Source organism: Aulostomus chinensis, chromosome 21 (assembly GCF_037954235.1).
Source record: "Aulostomus chinensis isolate RoL2024-O1b breed Wild chromosome 21, RoL_Achi_v1.0, whole genome shotgun sequence".
In the NCBI taxonomy this organism is placed as follows: domain Eukaryota; kingdom Metazoa; phylum Chordata; class Actinopteri; order Syngnathiformes; family Aulostomidae; genus Aulostomus; species Aulostomus chinensis.
In genome coordinates, this window is record NC_141340.1 from 19,153,552 (window position 1) to 19,181,192 (window position 27,641).

At 49.3% G+C, this 27,641-nt stretch overlaps 3 protein-coding genes and 1 non-coding gene across 5 annotated transcripts in view; 1 reads left to right on the top strand and 3 right to left on the bottom strand.

Annotated features, from left to right (window-relative positions):
* LOC147241938 (uncharacterized) overlaps positions 1 to 27,641 on the top strand; it is a 179,576-nt gene that overhangs the window by 122,125 nt on the left and 29,810 nt on the right. The gene's annotated exons all lie outside the window — the stretch shown is intronic.
* Positions 4,036 to 7,485, bottom strand: LOC147241948 (uncharacterized). 2 transcript variants are annotated; one of them, XM_086192062.1, is made up of 5 exons: positions 6,776 to 7,485; positions 6,588 to 6,678; positions 6,278 to 6,353; positions 6,073 to 6,153; positions 4,036 to 6,001 (listed from the first exon to the last, which is right to left on the bottom strand). In XM_086192062.1, exons 3-5 carry the CDS (start codon positions 6,348 to 6,350, stop codon positions 5,235 to 5,237), a joined length of 921 nt encoding a protein of 306 aa, XP_086048188.1. In that variant the 5' UTR covers positions 6,351 to 6,353; positions 6,588 to 6,678; positions 6,776 to 7,485; the 3' UTR covers positions 4,036 to 5,234. The 2 variants fall into 2 exon arrangements, with proteins under 2 accessions (XP_086048188.1, XP_086048189.1); XM_086192063.1 differs by having other exon boundaries at positions 6,225 to 6,353.
* Positions 8,881 to 12,495, bottom strand: LOC147241949 (uncharacterized). Its single transcript, XM_086192061.1, has 8 exons — positions 12,364 to 12,495; positions 11,516 to 11,746; positions 11,361 to 11,432; positions 11,150 to 11,283; positions 10,905 to 11,050; positions 10,172 to 10,499; positions 9,832 to 10,059; positions 8,881 to 9,709 (listed from the first exon to the last, which is right to left on the bottom strand). The coding sequence occupies exons 5-8, from the start codon at positions 10,934 to 10,936 to the stop codon at positions 8,918 to 8,920; spliced, it is 1,380 nt and encodes a 459-aa protein (XP_086048187.1). The 5' UTR covers positions 10,937 to 11,050; positions 11,150 to 11,283; positions 11,361 to 11,432; positions 11,516 to 11,746; positions 12,364 to 12,495; the 3' UTR covers positions 8,881 to 8,917.
* Positions 20,937 to 21,008, bottom strand: trnaa-cgc (transfer RNA alanine (anticodon CGC)). The gene has a single exon. It is a non-coding gene; the product is annotated as a tRNA-Ala (tRNA).

The window sequence follows — 27,641 nt, forward strand, 5'->3', positions numbered from 1 at the left end:
ATCAAAAAGCTCATTAACCAAGTGGAAGAATTTCATCCCAATAAGCTGTTTCCCTCAGGAGATGAAGGAGAGCAAACCAGAGCTAAAAAGGAGTGTAAATGTTGGAGCGATCTCACGCAGGTGGAGACAAATACAACCCTTAATTACGCCAGGGTTGCTGTATACATAGGCACCAGTCAACTAAAAAGTTTACTGTATCATAAAATGTCAGTGCTTCAGCTAGCAACTACATCAGCTAATGCAGGTTGAATGTGTGAAGATCCTCAAGGAGCAGACTCGGGGTTCCTCAACTTTTCAGCACAGGATTGAAATAAAGATGCCAGTGACTTGAGATCCCCAATATCCATTCCAATTCAGTGATTATTGTTATGGCATATTGTAACTTTATTTCTTTTTAAACATTTTAAAGCATTTATTGATTTTGTGCATAGATCACCACTAATGAACGTGCTAATTGCCACAGTTGCATGTAAAATAAAGGTGGTTACAATTAAACCAGCTTTGTTTTATTTATCTGAAGTTGCAAGGCAACCAGAGGTGACCACAGTATGTTTTTTTAGCTTCAAAATTGAAGACGCCATTGCAAATTTCTACACTACACTCCTACTGCACTTGAGTTGAGATTTATCTGTCAGTGTCATCCCACATTGCCAAAATAATTAGAGCCTGAGCCCAAAGGAACTTTGGGGCGATGACCCTATTGTTTTTGCAACGTTTTTTTCTTTTTCTGCCGCCACTTTGAACCTTAACTTGACCCCTAAACACACTTAAAACTCACCACATTTGGCACGCACATCCGGTCTGGTGACTTTTTTTTTTAATAAAATGTCAAAATGAACCCCTAAAGTGCCAAAAATGTGCTCCACAGCGCCACCGACATCTCTAGAAACACGTTCTACAGCCCACCACTGCTCCTAGAAATGTCATAGCAACATGGAACCAAAACTCAATTATTCGTCTAATCAAGACCCACAAAAGATATGGAGACACTTGTGACCTAAATCCAACAGGAAGTCCACAATATGGACATGAAAGGACAATTTTGTCCCTATTTTGGAACTCGATCAAACGCTATCTCCTCCTGAGATAAGGAGGATGAGGACACTGTGGACACCTTTAGAAAGAAGCTAAAGACCCATTTGTTTAGTAATATTATTGTTCATGACGGAATCGTCCCCCTGTACCTGCCCACACAGGTCAGGAGGTCAAATGATTCCCTCTTTAAAACAGCTCTTCCATTGCATGGATGTGCATCCCAACAGTCAGAGCTCACAGATGCTCCGATTCCCTCCAGTGTGAGGCACTACGAGTGACTGACGAGGGTCAGGGGGATCAGGCCAGTCCAAATAATGGGTCTGTATGAGGTTGTTAGGGAGGGATAAGGGAGTGGCAGAGTTCAGGCTGTAGTTGTGCTCCAACTGTTGGGACAGGGCAGGACAAAACATGACATCCTGATGGCGTTAGGAGTGATTCTTCCAGGAACCAATCAATAAAAGTGGGTGGTGACCTGCTCATGTGACGCTCGTGTTGATGATTCCTGGGTCTCCTCCATGCTCATTTATCACGAAATGAATCCCTCTGTGTAAAACACCTGATGACTCCTGAGTCTTTCACATGCTGGCATCCAGGAAACTCCCACTGGAACACTGCTGAACAACTGCTCTGTTATGTCTCTCTATTAAGGCCTGTTCACAGTAGCATGAGGAAAAGAGGAAACTACAGGTTTCTGACAATGAAAATTTTGACTCATTTTTGGACTTGTATTTGTTTGATTTGCTAAATTTAACAGAACTGTAGTGTTGGGTCTTTTTGAAACTATGAAATTTTCTATTTATCTCATAAACTCCTATCCTAGCCAAGGTTTCAGGTATCATAGATCCATCCATCCATCTATTGTCTTCCGCTTCTTCCTGTTAAGGGTCGCGGGGGGGCCTATCCCAGCTGCTACGGGCGAGAGGGGGGTTCACCCTGGACAGGTCGCTAGTGCTTCCATAAATATATATGCTAACTAAAAATATGTTAAAATATGACTCAAAAAGTTTGCATTTTATAAGCCCTTAAAGTCGGGGTGACACATTTCACCTACAGTAGAAACCAATGGGGGCGCTGTCTCCTCAAAAACAACTTAGTCTCAAACAGACGCTTCTCCAATCCAACCCTTGTGGGATCTCCAAGTTCTGTTCACTCCCCTTGTCCTACAGGGTCAAAAATGACCCGCTCTCCCACCCCCCCCCCCCCCAAAAAAAAAGTAGCGTCATTGGATTTTAAATCCAAAATCTACTTTGAATGATCATCATGTTATTTATCAATTCATCTCAATTCATTTTTTATCATGTATTTTCGTGAGCCGAGATGGAATGTCCAACGAATATTCATTTGGACAAGGAACGTCAGTTTGGTTGGCTTTTTCTGATTCGCTCGTTTATCCGCCTGTTTTCTTTCATTGGCTAATGGAGGCAATGGATGTAGAAGAACATTGTCATGTGCAGGATGGGAATAACTAACGGTGTCATTCGCCGATGAGCTGTTTCGTACTCGGTCATTCCGAGTGGCATGTGCATCCTGCACATGACAATGTTCTTCTACATCCATTGCCTCCATTAGCCAATGAAAGAAAATAGGCAGATAAAAGAGCGAATCAGAAAAAGCCAACCAAACTGACGTTCCTTGTCCAAATGAATATTCATTGGACATTCCATCTCGGGCTCACGACCGCCCGCGTGTTGGCAGTTGATTCCGCAGAATTTTGCGACTAACAGGTAGCGGAGCCCGTCTCAGCAGGTCGCCAACAGCAAGTTGCTAACATGGCACAACAAGTTTGTGCCTGTGTTATTGTGGCGATCAAGATGTCAACGCTGCCCAAGAAAGAGTTGAGAAAGAAATGGTCGGACTTTATCCTTGGAACACCAGCAGAAAAGTACGAGGCTAAGTTAGTTGTGTGTTCGAATCATTTCGACCGCAGTGACTTTTCCAACTTTGACGCCCACGGCAGTGGTTTTGCTTCGAGGTTGTTCATGAAAACTGGATCTGTACCATCAGGGCAATCGACCACAAGCTGGTGAAACAGCATGTTGGTATTCTTCAACGGCACGGTGGTTAGCGCTGTCCCCTCACAGCAAGAAAGTTCTAGGTTCGAGTCCCAGCGCGGGTACGGGCTCTGTCTGTGTGGAGTTTGCAAGTTCACCCTGTGCCTGCGTGGGTTTTCTCTGGTACTCTGGCTTCTTCCCACCGTCCAAAGACACGCAAATGGGTTCTCTATGGCCCTCGGGCTTCCTCCCAAAATCCAAAGACAATAAGAATGTGAGTGTGAATGCAATGGACTGGCGACCTGTCCAGGGTGAACCCCCCTCTCGCCCGTAGCCGCTGGGATAGGCTTCAGCCCCCCGCGACCCTCAACAGGAAGAAGCGGAAGACAATGGATGGTATTCTTCATGCTTGTGCCCATTTCATCCACGCTGTCACACTCGCGCTAGCTGCTATACCTAGAGATTTAGCTTGTTGGAACAATAATCTCCTAGGCCAAGCATTAAACCGTGAATCGTAATGATAACAATATCTTATGTTCAACCGAGCCCAATTGTGCACAGGCGATTAGACTAGTTGTAGTCTAATCGGGGAAAACCAAAAGTAATGCACGCGCTGTCAAGCTAAGTTGCTCTCACTGGAGCCCAAGTATCCTATTGCCACTTGAGTCTCCGTCACGTGATTTAACTTGGGCGATGGCACAAGGGAACGTTGCCACTAGTACTTGAGATGCACCACGGCCCTCTAGGGTGGCCATTGCCTCATCGCAGAAAAGAAGGACACTTTGCGGCATCTAGTGAGGGCGGGGAAATCGCATGATAGAAATCTGGCGTATGACGATACGATGCAATTTTGAACACGATGACGATGGTATGAGGATGCAGTGATTCTGAGATAGCGTGTTGATCGCAATCTACGATATATCACGGTGTCTGTGAGACGAAGAGGAAAAAATATTCCTGAGAACAAGTATTTGTTCACAGTATTTGTATTTATTCAATACATGTCTTGCAAAGTGCAGTGCCACAAAGCAGAACACTGATGGCCTTTACGTATATTTAATTTGCACATTAAACATAAATAAATTCCAAAAATACACATTTCAGTTCTTAAACAAATTAAAAAAAACACGTTTTGCCTTTCAATTGCCGTCTTTCCTTTGAGTGCTAACGTCCACGTAACAGCGACAAAGTGTGCAAAACGCATGCGAATCGTCTTTGTTACTTTTGATGACGGACGCGGGCTCTCTTGACCTTTGGGCAATGAATGCGGTCCGTCCTCTCGGCTCGTCAACGTCCCGCTAACGAGGTGAGGCGCCGCGTGCACAGCTAGCACATGGGAAAGGGGGCGGCTTGTTTACATTTGCAACCAATGAGAAGTCAGATGATTGAGTGACACCATCATTTTTAACCACTCTCACACCATTGGACGATAGGCTGCGTTGCGTTCAAATGCAACGCCAAAAAAGAGGACAAATAAGCGTCCTGATGGACAAGGCATCTCAGTTCCGGACTGCCCTGCCTAAATCCGGATGTATGGCCGGTCTCCTGCTGGCTCAGCTTCACCTGGCCCTTCTCTGTAGTGGAGAGTGTGTGTAAACGGTAACATTACGAAGCGCCTCCAACAGGCTACCTTCAGTGTCGAATGGAATCTCCACTGTACGTACTCACTAACCTTTGTAAGAGGTAAAATAGTTGTTGAAAATATCAATTGGATTTGATAAGAGTGACACAGTTCACCAATGCTTGTCAAAATTCCACCAGTGATCGTTGTGGTTCTGTGCCAGAGAGGCAACGACAGCCACGAACTGTGCAGTGGGCCGACATGAATTCGGATGACTACCCCAGCGTCATTTAAGGTTTTCTTTATTACCACTGAACATTTCTGTAGAATGAGATGTAGTCGGACACAGTCCGTCACACAGCAGCATAAACAGATAATAATCATTTAGAACAGAAAATCAGTAACAGGATAGAAAAAGAACACGAATGAAGGATAGAGGATAGTGCAGTGAGTCCAGTGGTGATGTAGGCTTGCGAATTGAACGTCCATCACAAGTAAAGTGCAGGATGAGAGGTGCAACAACAGTCGTGCTCAGGCAGCCATCAGAGCTTTCACAGCCCTGGGGAAGAAGCTGTTTCCCAGTTTTTCTGTCCGTGCCCTCATGACCCTGAGCCTGTCAGAGGGAAGGGGGGTCAAAAAGACCTTGATCAGGGTGTGTGCAGCAGGGCTTTGGCAACACCAATATGTTTTTTTAAAAAAATATAAAAGGACACGGGAAGGTTATAATAGCGACAGCCACATTCTCTCTTTCTCTGTCTCCGTGCCCCAGATGTTCTCTGTCTGGCTCTTTTCCTCGTCAGCCAGAGGTCAGGGTGCAGTCCCTGCAACAGGGCACAGAATTTTTCTGTGGTTTTGCCGGCGCCGCCGTAGGAACTGTGCCCGTAGTCTTTCCTCAGCGGCAGGCCACAGAGCTGGCAGATGTGCGTCTTTTGAGGCTTGTGGGTGTTTCGGGCGGGGGCTCCCCCGCCCTCCTCCTCCTCCTCCTTCCTGATGCGCCAGGAGGTGGTTCTGGGGATGGACGGCGCGCTGCTCTCCCACTCTTGCTGTAGCCACTGCTCTGCAGTCCTCTGTCCCCCGTCCGCCATCGGGCAGAAGAAGCGCCCCAGTAGAAGGCGTGATCTGAGTTCAGGTGCTGTGGTTGCCCGCAGACGCAGCAGGGGTTCCCCGGGGCCATGTCCGGGTCGGTCCTGGCGAGGAGCTCCCTGTCCTCCTCCTCCTCCTTCTTCTTCCTCCTGTACAGGGTCACCCTGGTGGCAGCAGGGGGCAGCTGCCCAAGAGCGGCAAGCGGCGACGGACGCAACCTTCAGCCGCCACCGCCGCTTGCCGCTCTTGGGCAGCTGCCCCCTGCTGCCGCTTGCGGCGTCTCCTTCCTCTCCCATTCCTGGCTGGCTCTGTATGTCAGAGGAGGTGAACCCTGCAAAAGACACACAAGTATGACTAATATTCCGCACGGAGCGACACAGGCACCAGGCTGTGGACACACACCTCGATCAGAGTCCTCCTCCTCCTCCTGCTCCTCCAGGTGTTTGGCCTTGAACAGATGCTTCCTAGGCTCCATCGCGAAGGCTAACGGAGAGAGCAGAGGTGGTTTGGGCTTGTTTTATAAGACTTTACTCTGGGCTCGTCAGCCTGCTCACCTTTGAACGATCATTGGCCTCCCTCCCGTGGATCCTCCCCATTGTTCTCTCACCTCCGCAGGCAGCACAGCAAGAGCCAGTCCTTCGGCGGGGCGGGAGGAAGGCAATCGTGTTAACAGCCACCATCTCCTGGAAGAAAAAGGTGTCGTAAGAGACAAAGACATTCCCAGGAAAGTGTCCAGTCTGGACGTCGGGTGATCTACTTAAAGTGCGAATACTGAGTGGCTGCAGGGAGGGGAGCCACCATCACGGAGCCAAAGAGCCACACAAGCGTGAAACCAGCTAGACAGACACTACAGCTGTCAGTGGCTGTCAAAGATCACGCAGATCAACAAGGTTTAGACGCTGAAAGTAAGCAAGTACCTGTCAGCTGGATCTTGGGGGTCCCGGCAGAAGGTTTCGACGGATAAGATGCGGGAGGCAGAGCGGGACCGGCCGGCCGGCCGCGTTACTTCTGCAGATGACGAGGAGAAGGAGAACAAAGAAAGTGTTGGCAATGAACAACAACAACAACAACACCAACACAATTTATTTTTTGTCGACCAACGCACCTTTTTGGGGTCCTTGCTCCTCTTCTCTGCCAGCCAGTCCTCCACGGTGCGACCCTCAGCCCGAGAGCAGAAGGGCTCTCCTCTGTAGCGGCTGTGGCCGTACTCTTTAGTTTTCAGCTGGACCACAGCGCGAGCACAGGAACTGCGATGGTGACGTCCTGGGCTTTTTGGGGAGGAGAGCACCTTCTTCCAGGGCCCGATGCGCCTGCTCCTCGCGCCACCTCCTGTGGAAGGCTGTGCTGCGGGGTACAGGATGCGGGGAGGCGGACGGTGCGGAGGCGGCGCCAGATGTCGACGGAGCCTGCGAGGTGGAGGGCGATGGCGCCTGAGAGGCGGATGCCGATGGTGCGGTGGAAGAGGAGGAGCGGGTGGCAGATGGAGCCTGCGAGTTGGAGCCTGACGCAGCAGCAGATGGGGTGGCGGTGGAGGAGGTGGTGGTGGCGGCGGTGGCGGCTGCTGCTGCTGCTGCAGCAGTGGTCCTGTCACAAGCCTGGAGGGCACAGAATACTTGTGGTGCCAGGGGCCCACGGTGTGTGACTGGCCGACCAGACGTGTCCTCTGGATGCTGCATTTTCAGAGGCTGGAGGGGCAGCGATGGCTCCTGCAGAAGAGCCCTGGCAGACGGTAGAGGCTCTACTGCTTCTGTGGTCATAATGCACCCTGGCACACTGACAACAACAGCTTGTGTCCCAGCCAACTTGCAGCGCTTGTTGTACCTGCCACGGACAGAGGAGAGCCGACCATGAGGATGAGGGGGAAAAAAGCAGTTAAGTCTCGTCGATCGACGGGTGGGTACGATGAAGAGAGCGTGGGACTCTTACCACTGCGCCAGACTCAGCTGGTTCACGTGGAACAGCTGAAGGGGGCGGCCGCCATGAGGTTGGGGCTATGGAGGACGATGTCCCTAATGATGGTGTAGTCCCTCATGACGGCGCCCCAGCGGTTGATGCGCACCCCGGCGAACTTCCGGCCCTCCTGGTGGATGTGGGACAGCTCCACAAACATTGCTTCCACCAACCAGCTGATGCTGGGAAGCTGTGACGCACCCTCCCCCTGTTCGCGGTAGAACCTGAACGGGGAGCAGAGAGAGACGAGTATCAGAGAGGAGAATCCATACCTTTGCCGTGTGTTGTGACACTATGATCATTATCAGTATTATAACTATTATTATTACTATTGTAAGCGATTGTTCACATCATAATATTGTTTCCTGAAACTGCTGATGAGCAGACTGCCGCTGGAAACGACCAAACAAACATCTGCAGATGACGTCGGTGGGACAGGAGGAGCGCATATGAAGAAGTGACGTGTGAAATTCTCAGGGCATACCGCTTGACGCTGTCCACCCCTGCGGTGCTCGCGTGCCTGGAGGGTCCAGCCTTGAAACCACCATGCACGAGCCATTCCTGGTGGCGAGGAGGGAAGGAGATAGGGGCCTCATGGTCGTGCAGCTTCTGCCAAAGCGCCACTATCTCCCTCACCTGCCGCTCCGTGATGAAGGCATTGTGGCGCAGCTCCACCTGGGCGTGTGCCAGGCGCACCAGGTGCTGGTAGCCTCCTCGGCCGTCAGGCCCCAGGACTTCCTGCAAAAAGCAGAGCGTGGGGTTGTTAAGGCTTTTGAAAGTGCAGGGCCGCCATGTCAACACACGGGGAGGGAGGCAGGCGGGTGGCATACCTCTTCCTCCTTGGAGGGCACAGCACCAGACGCTGACGAGGTGCTGGCAGTGGCGGCGGCGGGCAGGGGTGCGCCAGGCTTAGGCTGTTGTGACGAGGGCAGCAGCAGATCAAAGAGATGAGTGGCAGAGAAGAAACCAATGTCCCCCAGATCCTCCTCCTCCGCCACTGCCTCCTCCTCTTCCTCTTGGTAGCCCTCGTCAGGCATCTCAGCCGCCTGTTCCGCTTGGTCCAGCTGGTCCGGAGTATCTGGATCCAGGCCAGTTCGCATCAGCACGGCGCCCGTCTGGGAGAACAGGTACTCCACCCTGATGAGTTCCCCTGGAGGGAGGAAAGACAGGCCATGACCTCAAATGTTTAATAGGCGCGTGCATGCGTGTCAGTGAGCGCTCCTCCCTGACAGCATACCTGTGTACTTCCCGGGCGGGATGTAGTTTTCAACCAGCGTCTGACCCAGGAGCTCCTGGGTCAGCTGGTTGAAACCGTGCTGAAACGTGGCGCTGTAGTAGCGCGGCATCGTCCGGCGCTCTGGCTGAACCGAGGCCCTGCCTCGGTTCTCATTCCACCACACCAGTCCCTCCAGCAGGTACACCTGGAAGTGGAGGGCGCTGGCGCTCGTGCCTGCAAGGCAGGGAGGAAGGGGAGAAAGAAGACCCAAAGACCCACGGACCCAAAGAGCGTGAGAGATGAAAGATGCATTTCATGACGCGTCTCACCTGGGATGAAACGGCACTGGTGGAGGTGGAACGACTCCAGGGAGCTGGAGCCTCTGGCGCAGCGAAAGACGGGAAGCTTGACCCCCGCTCTGGTGACTTCCCCCACTTTCGCATACAGGCTCACCCCCTCCGGATCCTGGATGCAAGCCAGGTGGCGACGCTGCGTCCTCCAGATGTCCTCCATCCTGCCGCGGTCAATGAGCGGGACACCCATGGTGTCCGTCAGGTCCCAGAAGGAGTCCAGCAGCTCCTGGATGAGCTGCTCCGTCACTCGGGCTCCCCTGGTCCGACGGCGGCAGTGGCGGGCCAGCTCCCTGGGCGTGGGTGTCACCCTAGCGTCCCTCCCTTGCTGGGATTGCTTGGCCTCCACCAGGCGAGCCACGTCCCCGCCGTCCCACTCAAACACGGCCAAGGACAAGCGGGCCATGAAGGTGGGGTACAGCTGGTGGCTGTCAGTGGTGACGCCTCTCGCGAAGCAGCGCATGAGGTGCCACACGTCCAGGCGCACCACCAGCTGCTCCCAGCCTGCAAACATGGCCACCACCTGCAGAAGGAGAGGAAGATGCGTTGGAGGAGGAAAACTTGACATGTGTACGCAGGCACCGACACTCTCTCGCTCTCGCTCACACACACACACACACACACACACACACTTCCACCCCTTACTTTGCAGCGTGTGCCGCCCGTGGTGCAGCAGTCCTGGTCCACGTACAGGAACCGGGGAGGGTCCTGTCCAGCCACCCTGTACCTCTGCACCAGCCCGTCCGCCATGGGCGTAAGCCCGTCCCCCTCGGCGGCGGTGAGGACGGAGATGAGCACCTGCCCGTGCTCGTTGCCCACATTGGTCACCCACTCTGCCGTCCCGGCGCCTTCCCCCGCAAGCTTCTTGGTCATCTGCAATGGAGGAGAAATGTGAGTAATTCCCTCCTGTCCCCCCCCCCCCCCCCCCCCCAGTCACCTGTTAGCGCCAGTCAGTCCACACTTGACCAAAAATGTGACAGCTTGCCTTTTTGGTGGAGTCCATCTTTATGATGTCTCCCAAGATGGACATAACCCTGGCTTTGGTCTCCGTCAGACGAGGGAGGGCTTCTCGTACGTAGACGGAGAGGAGCCAGTGGACAGAGGGTGCCGGGTGCATGAGCGGGAGCGACACGCACCCGGGCTGTTGTTGGAAACCCGGCACCCCGAGCTTGCGCAGCACCGACAGGTACAACATGGACCTGGTCATCCAGTCCCGGCAGTGCTGCTCCTCCAGGTAGGCGCCGAGGCGGGATGCCGAGTGGTCCAGGGTGCGCTCCTTGAGCTGCCTGATGACCGCTTTGTCACAGGACAGCCTGTCAAAGAAGGATGGAAGAACTGAATGTCAAACAGGCGTTATCACATGACACCCCGACGCCAACAACAAGTGCTACGATCGTAAAACGCTGTCAGTATTCAGGCCTGCGTTTCATGCGTTTTCACGTCCCGAGTGTGTTGTCGTGCCGCTGTGCTGCTCCACGACACAGGGCGCCCAGGCTGCGTACTTCCATTTGCACGAGCCGTACTCTAGGTATTCAGTGCCCATGAAGTACCAGCCCATTGCGTCCAGGACTCTCCGCACTGTCCTGTAGAGCCCAGCTCCAACCAGTCTGTGGCTGCAGTCGGGGCACACCAGCCTGTATGCCCACGACTTGTAGGGCAGCCAAAGGCAGGAGCGGCTCTGATAGAAGGCGTGGTGAGAGGCGGGGGGCTGCGCGTACAGCGGACGGGGCCCGGGAGGGTGCCACCACATGCGGAGGTCCGGGGTGAGGGCCAATCTCCCTCTGGCGTCGCACGTGAAGAGGGCCTGGCCCAGCCATTCCTGGTTCTCCTCCGGCAGCGTCTGCCTCCAGCCCTTGGGCAGCAGCTGCAAGCGTCACATTGATCATTCAGCGGTTATGTCGAGACACCGATCTCTAGCTTTTAGGTTTCAGCTCTTTGACACGCATGATATACATCTCTGTACCTGTGCACCGGAGGAGGATGGGGCAGGGGTTTCGGGCCGTCCTCCTTCATCCCCCACGGGCTCGCCAGGGGGAGGGGGGGTCCGGAAGAGGGAGGGTTTGGGTGGAGTGACAGCTGGCCCAGTGTCACCAATCTCTGTAAATGACACACAAACACACAAGTGTCACACACCAGGACGTACACACACACACCACGAGTCAACATTCACTTACAAGACTCTACTTCCACGGCAGCGGTGAGGAGATCTGTGTCGGAAGGCTCAGAGGGGTCGACGGATGCGGCGCCTGTAGTCACACGTGGAAAAGAATAAGTACACAAGTCAAGTGCGCTCACACGGGCGAAATGTGTAGAAACAGGAGGAACGTACAGGATGAGGGCCGCTGTGCCGGCTGGTGGGAGGAGGCTGGTGCTGCAACCAGGGTCACCTCCGGCCTGGAGCACACGGGTCTTCGCCTCCTCCCTCACCAGGTCGGCCTTCTTGACCTGCGTGACCTTCGCTTTCCCAGCTTGGGCCAGCACTGTCGCCGCAGGCGTAGGAGCCAGGGTGAGCTCGGTGGATGTTGCTCCGTGAAAACGGAAGTTGGGTTTAAATGCCATTCTGCAAAGAGTCACGCAAAACACCCTCTTTTAGCATGACGCCTGTAGTCAAACACACGCACATGGGCAGGCGCACACACGACAGAAAATGCACTCTTTGTCACACACAGCGCCTCCCTCATTCATTCGTTCATTCATTCAAGTATAATGAGCAATGTATGTTCATCAACAGATTAAAAAAAATATCAATATATAAGTAAATAAATATGTCGGAACTTTAGGCGTCCATGGCGGCGGAAAAAACGCCGTACCTCTGTCCTGGTTTAGACACACAAACAGGAGCTACACGTTCGGACACGACACCCACATAAATATGTGGTGTTCATTGTTTCTAGTAGGACGTTTGCATGGAACCGATATCAAGTCTCATTTTTTCCATTCGTTCGTTCCTTCGTTCGTTCAAACGTACAGCGCAAAGTCTGCTAGCAGAAGCCGCAAACCTCAAAACAGTCCCAAGAAATAACAACGCCAAGTAGTTCCTCATTCGGTGTGAAAAAGTGCAAACAGTCGCAAGAAATATCAAGGATAAGACACCCACAAAGTCTGTCATTCGGCGTGGTAAAGTTTTTGTGAAGTTTCTGGTCTTTGTAGAGCGAGGAAGAGCGCAGCGTGACTTACCTGTCGGAGTCGCAGAAGAACAGTGACGGAAAACGCCGAGCGCACCAGGAAAAAGGTAGCCAGATGCCGTCGACCAATCAAATCATCTGCTGGCTAAAGCGAGCCGCCGATTGGCTGGCTGCTAAATTGGACTCTTCGTTGGACTGGAGTGCCGAAGAACGCGATCCTGGGGATCTCCAAGGATGACACCCAAATTCGTGAAGCGTTCCTCATTTTCTATTTTGCCTGATGGCCTGAGGCGCCATCTTGTGGTTAAATAAAAGCAGTAGACTTCTACCACAGTAGACTTCTCTGATTTCTCCAGCTCATTTTGTTTGGATTCAATACCAGTTTGTTCTTTTTTAGCGATTTATAAAATAATACATCTTACAAACAACACATCCTTCCTACATCAAGGCCTCATCTCATTCAGTCCACAGTTGTTTGCTTTGCTTGAGGCGCCATCTTGTGGTTAAATAAGAGCACAACACTCCTGGAAAAAAAAGAACAAATCAATGCAAAAAACCCTGCAAATTCAATAATCATGATTTGAATCACAATGCATCAAAGCTAAATGACTAAACAGCTCTTAGAATTTTTTAACAGCATCCTGAATATAATTGTATAATTTGTATTGGATCATGTACTTCTATTAACTTTGTTCTAACGTTTTCTCTTCCTGCTGTTCTAACTTTGCAAAAGCCAATCGGAGGCTTCTCTCCGACCGGGAATAATTTTATTGGTCGGCAGGATATAGACAGGGACAGGCTCGGTGGTGCAGTGGTCAGCACTGTCCCTCACAGCGAGAAGGTCCCGGCCCGGGCACGTGTGGAATTTGCATGTTCTCACTGTGCCTGCGTGGGTTCTCTCTTGGTACTCATGCATGTCTGGGTAAGACATCCAAATTGGAACGAGGCTAATTGAATACTTTAAAATGACCGTGTGAGTGTGAATGGTTGTCTGTCTATATCTACTGGAGCTGTCCAGCGCTAGAAATACACTGTAGACATCCCCCTCCATGCAGCAGTAAATGTGCGAGTGCGAGTGCGAGTGCTTGGCGTTGTGTCCGTGTGCGTGTCAGCTGCGCGGGCCAGTAATTCAGCGAATTACTACACCCCCTGCCAGTAGAGGGCTCCATGTAATTACTGCTGCAAAGGAAACCACAGCTGCGTGAAGCCGGCTCGGGGAAGCGGAGCTGTCTCGGAGAAACGGCAAAAAGCAAAGACGTAGCCAAATGCAGCGGGACACTACCAAAACTGTCGCAATTTTTTACTTTCTCTGAGACAAAACAGCTTGAAAAAATGTCAGCGAGCAGCCCCAGCCTAAGGAGCCAGAGCTTGTTACGGCAGAGTGGGCAGACTCGGAGCCGAGTTCCAGCGGGCTAGCTCAACGAGTTACCGCAGAACCAAGTGCCGCAAGCCCAGTGGTGGAGGAGCAAAGCGCTGATGCTCAAAATGAAAATTTGGTGAGTCCGCAGCCTGACGGCCCTCCATCTCCCCCAACTACGAATGAATTGGGACCGGATGATGACCCGGCACTTTTGCCAAAAAAATATCAGTGACAGCGAGCGATGGCTGATAGTGTTGAGAGGACCTGTTCAAATCAAAACCGACTTCCCTAAAAAATACAGACAGTCGGAGGTTCACATGTAGTAACTACTATACATTCATGGAGAGTGGAGGGAAGATCCATAGGTCCTGGCTTGTTTACAGCAAAGGAAAGGACTTAGTTCTCTGCTTTTTTTGCTGGTTGTTTGGAGATGGGAGCATGCGTTCACAGCTGAGTTCCAGTGGTTTTAATAACTGAAACAATCTCCAGGCTAACCTCAAGGCACATGAAAGGTCCCCTGAACACATTAATGCATGGAAGGCTGGCACACACTGAGAAATCATCTAAAGTCTGGCACAGCAATTGACCGTTAATCTCATTAATGCTGAAATCAGTTTTATGGCCATGGAGAAGATCATAAAACAGCACATCATCAGAGCAACCGACCCCCTGATGGACCCACTCCAGTTTGCTTATCGTGCACGCAGAGGCGTCGAGGATGCAAAAATCTTCATCTTGGACTCCATCCACAAGCACCTGGAGCTTCCTAACTCCTCCGCCAGACTTCTGTTCGCTGATTTCTCATCAGCATTTAACACACTGCAGCCCCACATCCTGGCCACCAAACTCTCCTCCTGCTTCCATCTGGACGACCAGCTTATACTGTGGATTCTGGACTTTCTGACCAACAGGACTCAGAAAGTTCGGGTCAACAACTCCCTTTCGGACCTCCGCTTCACCTCAACTGGCTCCCCCCAAGGCTGTGTGCTCTCCCCCCTGCTCTTCATCCTCTACACAGATGACTGCCGATCCACACAGCCCAACTGCCACCTGGTGAAATATGCTGACGACACAGTTCTCCTGTCACTGCTGTCAGGCCCAGCACAACATCATGGACCCGCTCTTCAGGAGTTTGTAGAGTGGTGTGACAGCTCCAAACTAGAACTGAACGTCAGCAAGACCAAAGAGATGGTGGTGAGCTTCTCCAGCAAGCAGAGGGATCTGGCTTCTGCTGTCATCACCACCATCCACGGGAAGCCAGTGAAGGTGGTCGAAGAGTACAAATACCTGGGCACAATCTTTGACAACCTCCTGAACTTTTCTGCCAACACAGAGGAGATTCTCAGGAGGTGTCACCAACGACTGTTCCTCCTCAGGAAACTCAATTCCTTTGGAGTCAGCGCGCCCATAATGATGACTTTCTACTACGCCTTTGTGGAACGCATCATCACATCCTCCATAACCTGCTGGTTCCACTCCCTCAGCCTCCAGAACCGGAACAGACTGCAGCGCACTGCATCAGTGTGCTCCAGAATCATCGGCCTGCCTGTCAGAACTCTTTCACACGTTTACAGCCAACAGGTCCTGAGACAGGCAGCCAAGATCATCAAAGACCCCTCACACATACTCCACTCTGCATTTGAATGGCTCCCCTCTGGGCGACGCCTCCGCTGTGTGGCCTGCAGAACTGAGAGGAGGAAAGCCACCTTTGTCCCCAAAGCCATTCTTTTCTTTAACTCCAGCTGCTAACACCTTCCCCACACCAACACCCTACACACACACATCTACATACTCTCCCCGGACTACTCAATATCCTGTCTTCACTGTTACACTGTTTATACTGTTTACATTGTCTGCACTTTATTCACTCACTCCAGTCACCTTACTCTTCATTCTACATTGTGTACATACTCTATGTAGCATATTTATTGTATTTTTATCTTTAATCTTATTTTTATTCTCTTATTTATTCCCACTGTCATGTCCGTTTTTTTTTAGTTTTTTTTTATTGTTTTTTAATGTCATGCTGCTCAGTTGTACCGTATTTTAATTGCCCCTCGGGGATAAATAAAGTCATCTGAATCTGAATCTGAATTGTTAGGTGGAAGGAAATTCTGCACAGATTACTTGCCATCGTCAACTACCTACCTGAACGTAACCTTGCATTTCGAGGCCACAGAGAAAAATTATACGAGCATAGCAGTGCCAATTTCTTGGGTCAAGTGGAGCTTATGGCCAAATTTGACCCAATGATGAAGGAACACCTGAGGAGGATTGAGGAGAAAGAGCTGGCTGAGACATACCTAAGTAAGACTATACAGAACAAATGAATTGGCCTTGTGGCACAGTGCACCACTAAAGCCATAGTGGACAGAGTGAGGAGGGCCAAGCACTACGCAGTCATCATGGACTGCACTCCTGATGGCAGCCACAATGAGCAGCTGTCAGTAGTTTTAAGAATTGTCAACTGTGAGCTGACAAAGGGAGTGTCCATTCATGAGCACTTTGTGGGATTTCTTGTTGCTGAGGACACGGCTGGCAAGGGCCTGCTAAACCTATTTTTAGTACACCTGGAAACTCTGAACCTGGATCTTTGTGACCTCCGTGGCCAGTCCGATGACAACGGCAGCAATATGCAAGGAAAGACGCAGGGGGTCCAGGCAAGGGTCCTAGGACGAAACAACAAAGCACTGTGTGTCCCGTGTGGCAGTGACACATTAAACCTGGTGGTTGGAGATGCTGCCAAGTCTTCTGTCGTATCTTTAGGGTATTTTGGATTATTGCAGCGGCTTTATAATTTGTTCAGTAGCTCTGTTCACCGCTGGACAATTCTCCAGAAAAACGTTAAAGACTTGTCCATCAAGGCTTTGTCCACAACAAGATGGGAGTGCCGGGTGGATGCTGTGCGCTACCAGCTTCCTGAAATTTGTGGATGCATTGGCGGCTCTGAAAGATCATGCAAAGGAGGAGAAGGATCCAGAATGTGTCTCCAGCGCTAAAAGCATCATGGAAAACATGATGAAATGGCCTTTCATGGTGAGTACTGTTCTATGGTACAATGTGTTTAACCACATTAACAGAGTCAGTAAAATCTTGCAGAGCCCCAGTGTTTCAACTGAGACGGTAAGGAGAGCGATCATGGCTGTGGCAGACTATCTTGAGGAATTTCCAGACTCTGCAAAAGCAGATGCCAGAGAGATAAAGGAGAAGATGGAGGTGGAGATGAGCTGGCCTTAGGTATGACAGATAAGGACCAAAAGGAGGTCAAGCGGCGTACAGCTGCCCTCCAGAGGAGTGCCGGCCAGACAGGTGGGGGTCAGGGAGAGGGGAACCTGACGGAATTTGGGCAGCAGGTGCCCGTCCGCCGGCTCTGAGTCATCCGCCAGGACCAGCGACATTCGGGCCAGCCCGTTGTCCCCCGGCCTCAGCTCCAGCACCAGGCTAACAAGCGGCGGATGGTCCTCCGACCCACCCGGACCCAGCGACGCATCCTCCAGCCCACACAGACTCAGCGGCGCATCCTCCAGCCCACACGGACCCAGTGGGAGGGTCCTCACAGAGGAACTGAAATTCTGGCGTGCGCGGACGGCTCCCTGGCCGGGATCGGCGTCCATCCCTCCAGCCTCTGCGTATCGATGGTCTGCACATGGATGGAGTTTAAACCCTTACCATGAACGTAAGCGTACTCCTCATGGAGGGGAGTGCCAGTCGCAGCTTCTCACTAATTTGCAGAAAGATGGCCCGCGGTAGCCGGAACCGGCTCATCAGCCACTCGTCAGAATTGTGGTGCAAGTCCTCCCTGAAGTGTCGCTCCCATCTTATTGCACCGTTTGCCACATCCTCCAACAGTGCAAGTACTGCTATTGTTGAAACTTGCACATTCAGCACAATGGTGAAGGCTCTTTTATAGCCGCTTCCATAATGCCAACAGGTGTTTGTTTTTGTGTTTGTGTTAATGGCAATGTGCAATGCAAATTGAGTGCCGTATTTGAAGCTGTCTCGTGGATGCAATCATTTTTTGGTGCTGTGTCGGTCACAAGACACCTTACTTTATTGGTAATGACCCAGTCCTCCATCATGCCCCTTTTGAGGTGGGCCAAATTGTCAGCAATGTGACTTTGTGGAAAGTATTGCACTCCCAAGACAGATTTACACAACTGCAAATTCCAATTCATGTAGTGACAGGTAAGAGCCAAGTAAGCCTCCATGTTCACAGATGTCCACATGTCAGCCGTTATATGTTCCGTTCCTCCTCACACCTTTTGGCCACCATGTGTTTGATGATCTGAAAATGACACCAAGTAAAACCAAAAGCAAATCAATATTTCAGTTAAAGATTTAATGAACTGATATATAAACTAATACTTTTGAAAATTTCCACATGCCTTTCTGGTGGGCAAAACATATGAGTGTTCAAGGACCTGAACCAGTTCCCTGAACCCTTCATTCTCCATAATGCTGAGGGGCTGGCAGTCCTTCAGTATCAAATTCAGTAGAGCCTCATCCAGCATCTGCTTCCTGGAAGCTTTATGGGTAAAAATTAAGTAAAGAATAAATAAATATATGAAATATAAGTTTGAATTGATCTGAGAGCACAGACAGCTGATCTGCTGTTATGAGTTAGTGAAAGGGGGTGGGATTATAGAGATTTATACTTCCTCCCACTCCTTTTCAAAGTGTGAGAAGAAGATCCTTGTTTTCATTCTGTTAGATGTTGAATTTTTTTCTTGTCCTTTCATTTTCTTCTTGCATTGTTGAAATAAATCAATTCAAAAGGAAGTAATTATCAATAAAGCAGCTATGAACAAGTTGTACAATGGCTGTATACCTGAGTTTGTCCAGCGTGTATCTGGGACCTCATTCTCATGCCTGGCCCTGTAATGCCTCAGCATTGAGGAGGTGCTTTTGTTGAGATATGACAGTTCTGTCAAACAAATGTGACATTTGACCTGCAGAAAAAATGTGAAAATATGTTTCATCATCCATCCATCGTCTTCCGCTTATTCCTACATTAAGGGTCACGGGGGGGGGGGGCTGGAGCCTATCCCAGCGTCAATGGGCAAGAGGTGGGGTTCACCCTGGAATTGTCGCCAGTCCATTGCAGGGCCAGCAAAGAGAGACGAACAACCATTCACACTCACAGTCACACCTACGGTCAATTTAGAGTATTCAGTTAGCCTCATCCCCAATTGCATGTCTTTGGATGGTGGGAAGAAGAGTATCTGGAGAGAACCCACGCAGGCACAGGAGAACGTGCAAAGTCCACACAGAAAGATCCTGTGCACGAGCTGGGACTCAAACCCGGAACCTTCTTGCTGTGAGGCCACAGTGCTGACCACTGCACCACTGTGCAGCTCAGCGTCATGATATTAAAACAAATACCTTTTTTTCCCGATATGAGATCAAAATGGTCCCACACGGCGGAAACCTTTCATTTAGCTTGAGTTTAATCCATAATTCTTGCTGAGTGAGTTTGATGGTGAACCCAACCGCAAAAGATTTAAGATTCTTTTGGCAGAAGCATCCCGTTGACAGATGCGCTTCCTTATGAACACAGTTTGGCGTGTTAGAGTCAGTTCGAAACAGCAGCTGTATCGTTCACGTTGTCGGCATCATCCTCCACTTTATCCGGTGGGTCCGGATGCGCCTCCGGGATCGCGTTCTTCCGCACTCCAGTCCAACGAAGAGTCCAATTTAGCAGCCAGCCAATCGGCGGCTCGCTTTAGCCAGCAGATGATTTGATTGGTCGACGGCATCCCGCTACCTTTTTCCTGGTGCGCTCGGCGTTTTCCGTCACTGTTCTTCTGCGACTCCGACAGGTAAACCTCGCTGCGCTCTTCCTCGCTCTACAAAGACCAGAAACTTCACAAAAACTTTACCACGCCGAATGACGGACTTTGTGGGTGTCTTATCCTTGATATTTCTTGCGACTGTTTGCACTTTTTCACACCGAATGACGGACTACTTGGCGTTGATATTTCTTGCGACTGTTTTGAGGTTTGCGGCTTCTGCTAGCGCACTTTGTACTGTCCGTTTGAATGAATGAATGAATGAATGAATGGAAGAAATGAGACTTGATTTCGGTTCCATGCAAACGTCCTACTTGAAGCAATAAACACCACATATTTATGTCGGTGTCGTGTCCGAACGTGTAGCTCCCGTTTGTGTGTCTTAACGTGGACGGAAGTACGGCGTTTTCCACTGCCATGGACGCCAACAGTTCCGCTATATTTTTTTAATCTGTTGATGGATATACATTGCTCATTATACTTGAAGGAATGAATGAGGCAGGCGCTGTGTGGCAAAGAGTCCATTTTCTGTAGTTTGTGCGTGTGTGTGTGTGTGTGCGCCCGCGTGGGTGCGTTTGATTACAGGCGTCATGCTAAAAGTTAGCATTTAGTTCATTTTAAAACTTTTTGTAGAAAACAATTGTAAATTAACCAGGAGTTATTGGTGATGTGCTCCACAGTTTCCAAGCACAAACGGCCTCCTGCTTTTTGAACTTAGAATTTCCACACAATTTAGACATCAAAAGTCAAATAATGTTTTGGATTTGTTTTGTTTATTTTTTACTGGGAAAAACTTCAAAATTGTGATGATGTGTCTGACTTAGAAAATCCCCCCCCCCCCCCCCCCCAAATAAAATCAAAAAGTCTCCATCTGGTTACTGCTGTGCTGTGATCTCTGAGCCAATCATGATTGATCTCATCAATAATCCTTAGCAGCCGACCAGTCACACACACAGCCCCCCCCCCCCACACACACACAGCTGAGACATGCAGCAGCTCACATTAACTGCCTCAGTCACACAGCAGACAGACTCCTTTCTATAATAAGATAAGCAGTAGAAAATGGATGGAAGTGATGATTGAACTGATGAACAGGTGATTTGTCCAAAAGTCAACATCAGATTCATCCTGAGGTTCCAGGTAAGAACAGTCAGCTGTGGGCTGACACACATCTTTTCAGGAGCACTTCTATGCACCAAACTTACCAAGTTGAATTGTGTCTGTATTCTGAAGGCAGCAGGAGGATAGAGGAGTGAGGACACACATTTGGCAACTGAGAGCAGCTGTGTGTGGGATTTCCTTAGCAAAGATAAAACCAGCTCCTTCAGGCTGACTATGAAGGTTTACAGTCACACTGACCCAGCTCCAAATACTTTGATATGCAACAGACTGGTTTCTCTTCTGGTAGTTTGTTATCAATTGTTGTCACATTTAGGGATCAATTTAACTGATAAGATAAAGCTCCAAAGGACCAGCTGGAGATACCAGGGATTGAACCCGGGGCCTCATACATGCGAAGCATGCACTCTACCACTGAGCTACATCCCCTCTGGTAGAGTCACTGTTGAACTGATGCAGCAAACACAAATACAGACACAACACTATTTCCTCATTTTAGGGAAAAAAAGGAACTCAGCCTGTCATCTCAAAGGCTCTGTGATCTCAGTAGTTTCACTGTGATGTCAGCCCACACAGCCTTAGACCACAGAGGCAAGTCAGGCTCCAGGAAGCTGAGGCTGCTCCGTTCTCAGTCCAGCCCAGAGTGAATGTTTCCCTCTCAGAAGCTTCACAATCCAGCCCAGATCCTCTCTGACTTGTAGGAGTCTTTGACCAAGAAATGAAAATTATATTGAACGTCTGTTCATCCTCAGAATGAAGTAAAAGTATTTGTGTTCCTAAAATAATCTACAGATGCTAATATCAATTATTAACATTGATTGACAGCTGTAAACTGACCCTTCATCACGATACAGTTGCAAACTGAGAGCTGGAATATTTAGAAATCCACAGATGCTCATAACAACTGGTAGTACAAGTATACAGTAGAGACGACTGTAGAAAGTAGCAGGTCCTCAGAGTACTAGAATAGTTGTACAGTGTTGACTGCTGGAAAATATTCATGATGTTCCTGTATTTGTGCTGCTTTTCATCATTGAGACAACACACAGCAGTCCTCCACAAACATTCACCAGACTGTTTCACTGAGGGTCTCAGGACCCTCATCCACTGTGGCCCAAGCCACTGTGTCATTCAAGGAAGCAGCAGGTCCTCATCTGCCCCGGTCCACCCGACTGTGTCCGCTGAGACAGAAGACAGCTCACTTCTGGTAGACAAAAAAATTTGAAAAACTTAGAGCTCCGGTCCTTGGTTCCTTCCTCCACTGAGCAGAACAAACACAGAACAGAGAGCAGTTCCTCCTCCAGTTCTCAGAAAGTCTGAGGGCACCAAAAGAAAGGAGGGAAATGCAATCAATGCTGAATTCATTTACATTTCTATTATTTGATCAAAGATAGAACCTAATAAGCTGCCATCAACCTTGATGACCAACTCCTTCACTGTGTAGTTCAAAGTAAGTGGTTTCATCAGAGCTGTGAACTGAGCCTGTGTTCATTCACATATCAGTAACAGGCTGACACTTCATCACACCAGTGGACAAACGTCAGCGTTCGTCACACAGCAGCTCCTCTGATCAACAACAGAAGGAGCTCAAGTCTTCTGGAGGATGAGGACATCAGTCCCTCTGCCTCTCACATGCTGAGCCAGCGCTCTACCATTTGAGCTGATTCTCTTTAATGTTGCACACCTGATAAAGAAGCTTCACCTTCAGACTGCTGAGAGTTCAACAACTGAAACATTTCAAGAATTCCCTGGTCTTGTTAGAATGATTTGAGGGAAGAAAACCTTGAAACATGATGATGTCACTATTTATGGCTATCATGCATAGAAACCTTTTTTTTTTTCTTCTGGGGTTTTGAGAGGTTCCGGTTAATGAATCAAAATTGAACCTGGAAAAAAATGGAGGGTCACAGGGTCACGTGTTTTGTGTTCTCAGCAGATTTAATCTATAGAGTGTGTGACATGTGGTGTGTTTGTCAGGAGTTTAAAGACCAAAGTTGTTGACATACAAGAGAAGTAAACATGTCAAAGCTGGTTCATTTTAATGAGTGAAACTGAAAATTAATAGAAGAGTGACAACAAAAATGCAGTCAAGAAGTCGTCGTCTTCACTACTCAGTCAAAACACACAGACACACACACAGAGTTTGTCTTCGTGGGACATTAAAAAAAAAAGTTGATCTGTGCTGACACAAAGATTAATTGTTGCATTTCAATCTTCTACAAATGTGTGTGTGAATGTGGTTGTTGTGGCCGAGTGGTGAAGGCGATGGACTAGAAATCCGTTGGGGTCTCCCTGCTCAGGTTGGAGTCCTGCCAACAAAGTTAAACTGTTGAAAATTTCAAATTGATCCATTTTTCCACCACACTGTCCTTCATCACAGCATTTAACATCAGGACGGCTCCCAGATCATCTCCATGACCTCATCCCTGCACCAGAGTACCGCCCAAGTTCATCAAGGATGGCCAACATGAGCAGGTCTAGATTCACCTCCATCTTTGGAGGTTGTTGAATTTCCTCCTGAGGACCGTCAGGCTGTTTCCTTACTTTGCTGTGACACAACAGCAGACAGCAACAAGGACTGCTGGAGTGCACTTGGTAAAATCACCATCTGGAGTCTGGACAAATATGCTGATGTGATCTTTGATGAGTTTAGAATCAGTCAGAGATCAAAGACTGAAGCAGGAGATCAATGCTCAGAACCCAGAGATCAAAGACAGAATTCAGAGATCAAAGACAGAATTCAGACATCAAAGACTCCTGGAGCTTTGCCTTCTCTGTCTTTGGACCTGGATGTTACTGAATGTTTTACTCCAACGGTAACTTGTGCCACATTGGACAGAGAAAATATAAAAATAAAAAGAACAAAATGAAACTCTCCAGAGGACTCAAGCCAGCATAGTCAAAGAAATACCATTTTAGATTCACACACTTCTTCACACTGTCCACTACTGGTGTGTGTGAGTGTGCCTGGAGCCTTCAAACAGTCCTCCTCCTTCACCTCCCCAGGCTCCTTCACCTGCGCCTGAGCTGACCCTTGCTGGTTGCTGACCCCTGCTGGTGGCTGACCCTTACTGACCCTTGCTGGTTGCTGACCCCTGCTGGTGGCTGACCCTTACTGACCCTTGCTGGTTGCTGAACCACGGTGGTTGCTGACCCTTGCTGGTGGCTGCCGAGCCTCAATGAAATAGCTGCTGTGGTTGTAGCAGTTAACAGCACAGTAAACAAATGCACGTTATATACAATATTTTCAGATAAAAGTTATATGGCAAGGCAAGGCAATTGTATTTGTAGAGCCCGTTTTCACCACCAGTTTGTCTCAAAGGGCTTCACATGGCATCATAACAACATCCTCTGTCCTTAGACCCTCACATCGACTGAAGAAAATCTCCATAGAAAACCCTTTTAACAGGGAAAAATCTGAGAAACCTCAGGGTGAGCAACAGAGGAGGATCCCTCACCCAGGACGGACAGACGTGCAGTAGATGTTGTTACAGACAAGAAAAGAGTTTACAATACAAAATGTGGGAAACATGGAAATGTTAAAAGTTGAAGAAGGAAGCTTCTGGAAGGGGAGGTAGGGAGAGCAAGCCAGCTTGATGAGGGACTGGATGGTAGACTGGTTCATGGGAGGGGAGTGCAGGCCAGTGTGACAGTAGGGAATAAGAGGGGGGGGGGGGCGATGCAGGCGGCGGTTGGGGCTCTGGTGCATCTGTGGAAACACAGAGAGACTGCGAGACACCAAGGCCAAACTACAAAGTGCAACAAGTAATGGTAATGACAGTTTCAAAAATGTGCAGGGAGGAGAGGAGGAGAGGGGGGGAGAGGAGAGGAGAGGAGAGGAGGGAAGGGCTCCATGTAACCTGATGTGTCCCCCAGCAGTCTAAGCCTGTAGCAGCATAGCTATCAATGGTTCAGAGCTACCTGAACCAGTCCTAACTGAAGGCTCTGTCATAAAGGAAAGTCTTAAGCCTGGACGTAAACGTAGTCAGAGTGTCTGCCTCTCTGACCCATGGAGAGAGCTGGTTCCATAGTAGAGGAGCCCGGTAACTAAAGGCTCAACCTCCCAGTCTGTTTTTAGAGATACTAGGAATCACTAAAAGACCTGCATTCTGGGAGCGGAGAGCTCTGGTAGGACAGCAGGGACTGAGTTCTTTCAAATAGGATGGGGCTTTATCATTGAGAGCCTTATAAGTCAGCAGAAGGATTTTGAAGTCGATTCTAGATCCTACAGGAAGCCAGTGGAGAGAAGCTAAAGTGGGAGAGATGTGTTCTCTCTTCTTAACTCCCGTCAAAACCCTCGCTGCAGCGTTCTGGACCAGCTGGAGACTCTTTAGAGAGTATTTAGGACATCCTGACAAGAGAGAGTTGCAGTAGTCCAGCCTAGAAGTGACAAATGCATGCACCAGTTTCTCAGCATCACTCTGGGAAAGGATATTCCTAATCTTAGCGATACTTCGCAGATGGAAGAAGGCGGTCCTAGTCACATGCTTTCTGTGGGAGCTGAAGGAAAGGTCCTGGTCAAAAATGACCCCAAGGTTCCTTGCAGTTGTACTCGGAGTTAGGGTGATGCCATCTAGAGTAGTGATCCGATTCAAGAGCGTGTCCCTGAGGTGTTTAGGTCCAAACACGATGACCTCAGTTTTATCTGAATTTAGCATTAAGAAGTTAGAAGACATCCAGGATTTAATGTCTTTCAGGCAGTCTTGCAGATTAGTCAACTGGCTTGTGTCGTCTGGCTCCATCGACAAGTAAAGTTGCGTGTTGTCCGCATAACACTGGAAGTTGATCGAGTGCTTCCGTATTATGTCACCTAATGGGAGCATGTAAAGAGTGAAGAGAATCGGTCCTAAAACTGAACCCTGTGGTACACCATATGTAACTCTGCTGTACTCTGAATAGTCATTATTAACATGAACAAACTGAAACCTATCTGATAAGTAGGACTTAAACCATTTTAGGGCAGTTCCTTTAATCCCAATGTCATGGTCTAGTCTCTGTAGCAGGATGCTGTGGTCGATGGTGTCAAATGCAGCACTGAGGTCCAAAAGGAATAGCACAGAGACAAGACCTCTGTCTGAAGCTATAAGAAGATCATTAGAGACTCTGACCAGTGCTGTTTCAGTGCTATGGTGTTCCCTGAATCCAGACTGGAAGGCTTCAAAGAGCGCTGTTTTAGTGCTATGGTGTTCCCTGAATCCAGACTGGAAGGCTTCAAAGAGCTCGTTGCTGTGCAGATGTTTATGTAGCTGCTCCAGGACAACCTTCTCAAGGATCTTGGAGATGTAGGGGAGGTTGGATATCGGTCTATGGTTGGCTAACACATCTGGGTCAAGAGAAGGTTTTTTAAGTAAAGGGTTGATGACAGCCACCTTAAAGGCCTGTGGCACATAACCTGTGACTAAGGAAAGATTAATTTGATTTAATATAGAAGTGTTGACTAGAGGGAAGGCATCCTTAAGGAGGCTTGTTGGGATGGGATCCAGCAGACAAGTGGCTGACTTGGAGGAAGTGACTGCAGAAGTTAATTCTGACAGGTCGATGGGGGAGAAGCTGTCCAAGTGAGCACCAAGTCTGGGAGGTGCTTCTGTGGGGACTGTAGTCTGTCCTCCATTACTGGCAATCTTTGTTCTAATATTCACAATCTTTTCAGTGAAGAAAGATAGGAAGTCTTCACTGCTGAGAGCTGGGGGGATGCATGGCTCAACAGCTCTATGGTTCTTGGTGAGCCTGCCCACGGTGCTGAAGAGGAATCTGGGGTTGTTCTTATTCTTTTCTATCAGGGACGAGTAGTAAGCGCTTCTAGCATTACGGAGTTCTTTTTTATATATTAATAAACTCTCCTTCCAGGCTTGGCGGACTTCCTCGTGCTGGCTGGAATGTGTCTTCCTTTCCAATTGTCTGGTCTTCTGTTTTAAGGCACGCAGCTCTGGGCTGTACCAGGGAACTATTCTCTTTTGGTTGATAACCTTCTTCTTCAGGGGAGCTACGGCATCAAGTGTCCCAAGGAGTGCTGCTGCAGTGCTGTCCACAAGATAGTCTACCTGTGAGGGGGTGAAATCAGCATAACTGCCCATTATATTACTACAAGATGTGGCAGCAAGTTCTGCTGGAATAAGCTCCGTAAATCTAGAAACAGCAGTGTCAGATAGACATCTACTGAAGCGGGACTTTTTCCCAGGTAGGATCCATCCATCCATCGTCATCTTCTGCTTATTCCTACACATTAAGGGTCGCGGGGGGGCTGGAGCCTATCCCAGCGTCAACGGGCGAGAGACGGGGTACACCCTGGACAGGTCGCCAGTCCATCGCAGGGCCGACATAGAGAGACGAACAACCATTCACACTCACATTCATACCTACGGTCAATTTAGAGTATTCAATCAGCCTAGTCCCCAATTGCATGTCTTTGGACTGTGGGAGGAAGCCGGAGTACCCGGAGAGAACCCACGCAGACATGCAAACTCCACACAGAAAGAACCTTCTTGCTGTGAGGCCACAGTGCTAACCACTGCACCACCGTGCAGCCCCAGGTAGGATATAATTTGTTAAAGTAAATTCAAATGTAATTAAGGAGTGATCAGACAAGACAGGGTTTTGAGGAAGAACTGTGATGAGGTCAGCTTCTATTCCATAAGTGAGTACTAAATCAAGGATGTGATTAAAAGTGTGAGTGGGTTTGTTTACCCTCTGACAGAAGCCAACAGAATCAAGAAGCGACTTAAACGCAGTGGCCAGAGAATCATCATTGACGTCCACATGGATGTTAAAGTCACCCACTATAATGACTTTGTCTGAGTTCAATGCCAAGTTAGACAGAAAGTCAGGGAATTCTTCTAAGAACTCAGAATAAGGTGCAGGAGGACGGTACACTACAGCAAGTAAGAGTGGTTTCTCTGCTTTCCAGACTGGGTGGGAAAAGCTGACAGTCTGGGTGGGAAAAGCTGACAGTCATATGAACTGTTAGGTCGAGGGTTAATCACCAAATTTGACTGATAAATTGCAGCTACTCCTCCTCCTCTGCCAGTGGTAAGAGGTACATGGTAGTTAATGTAACCAGGAGGG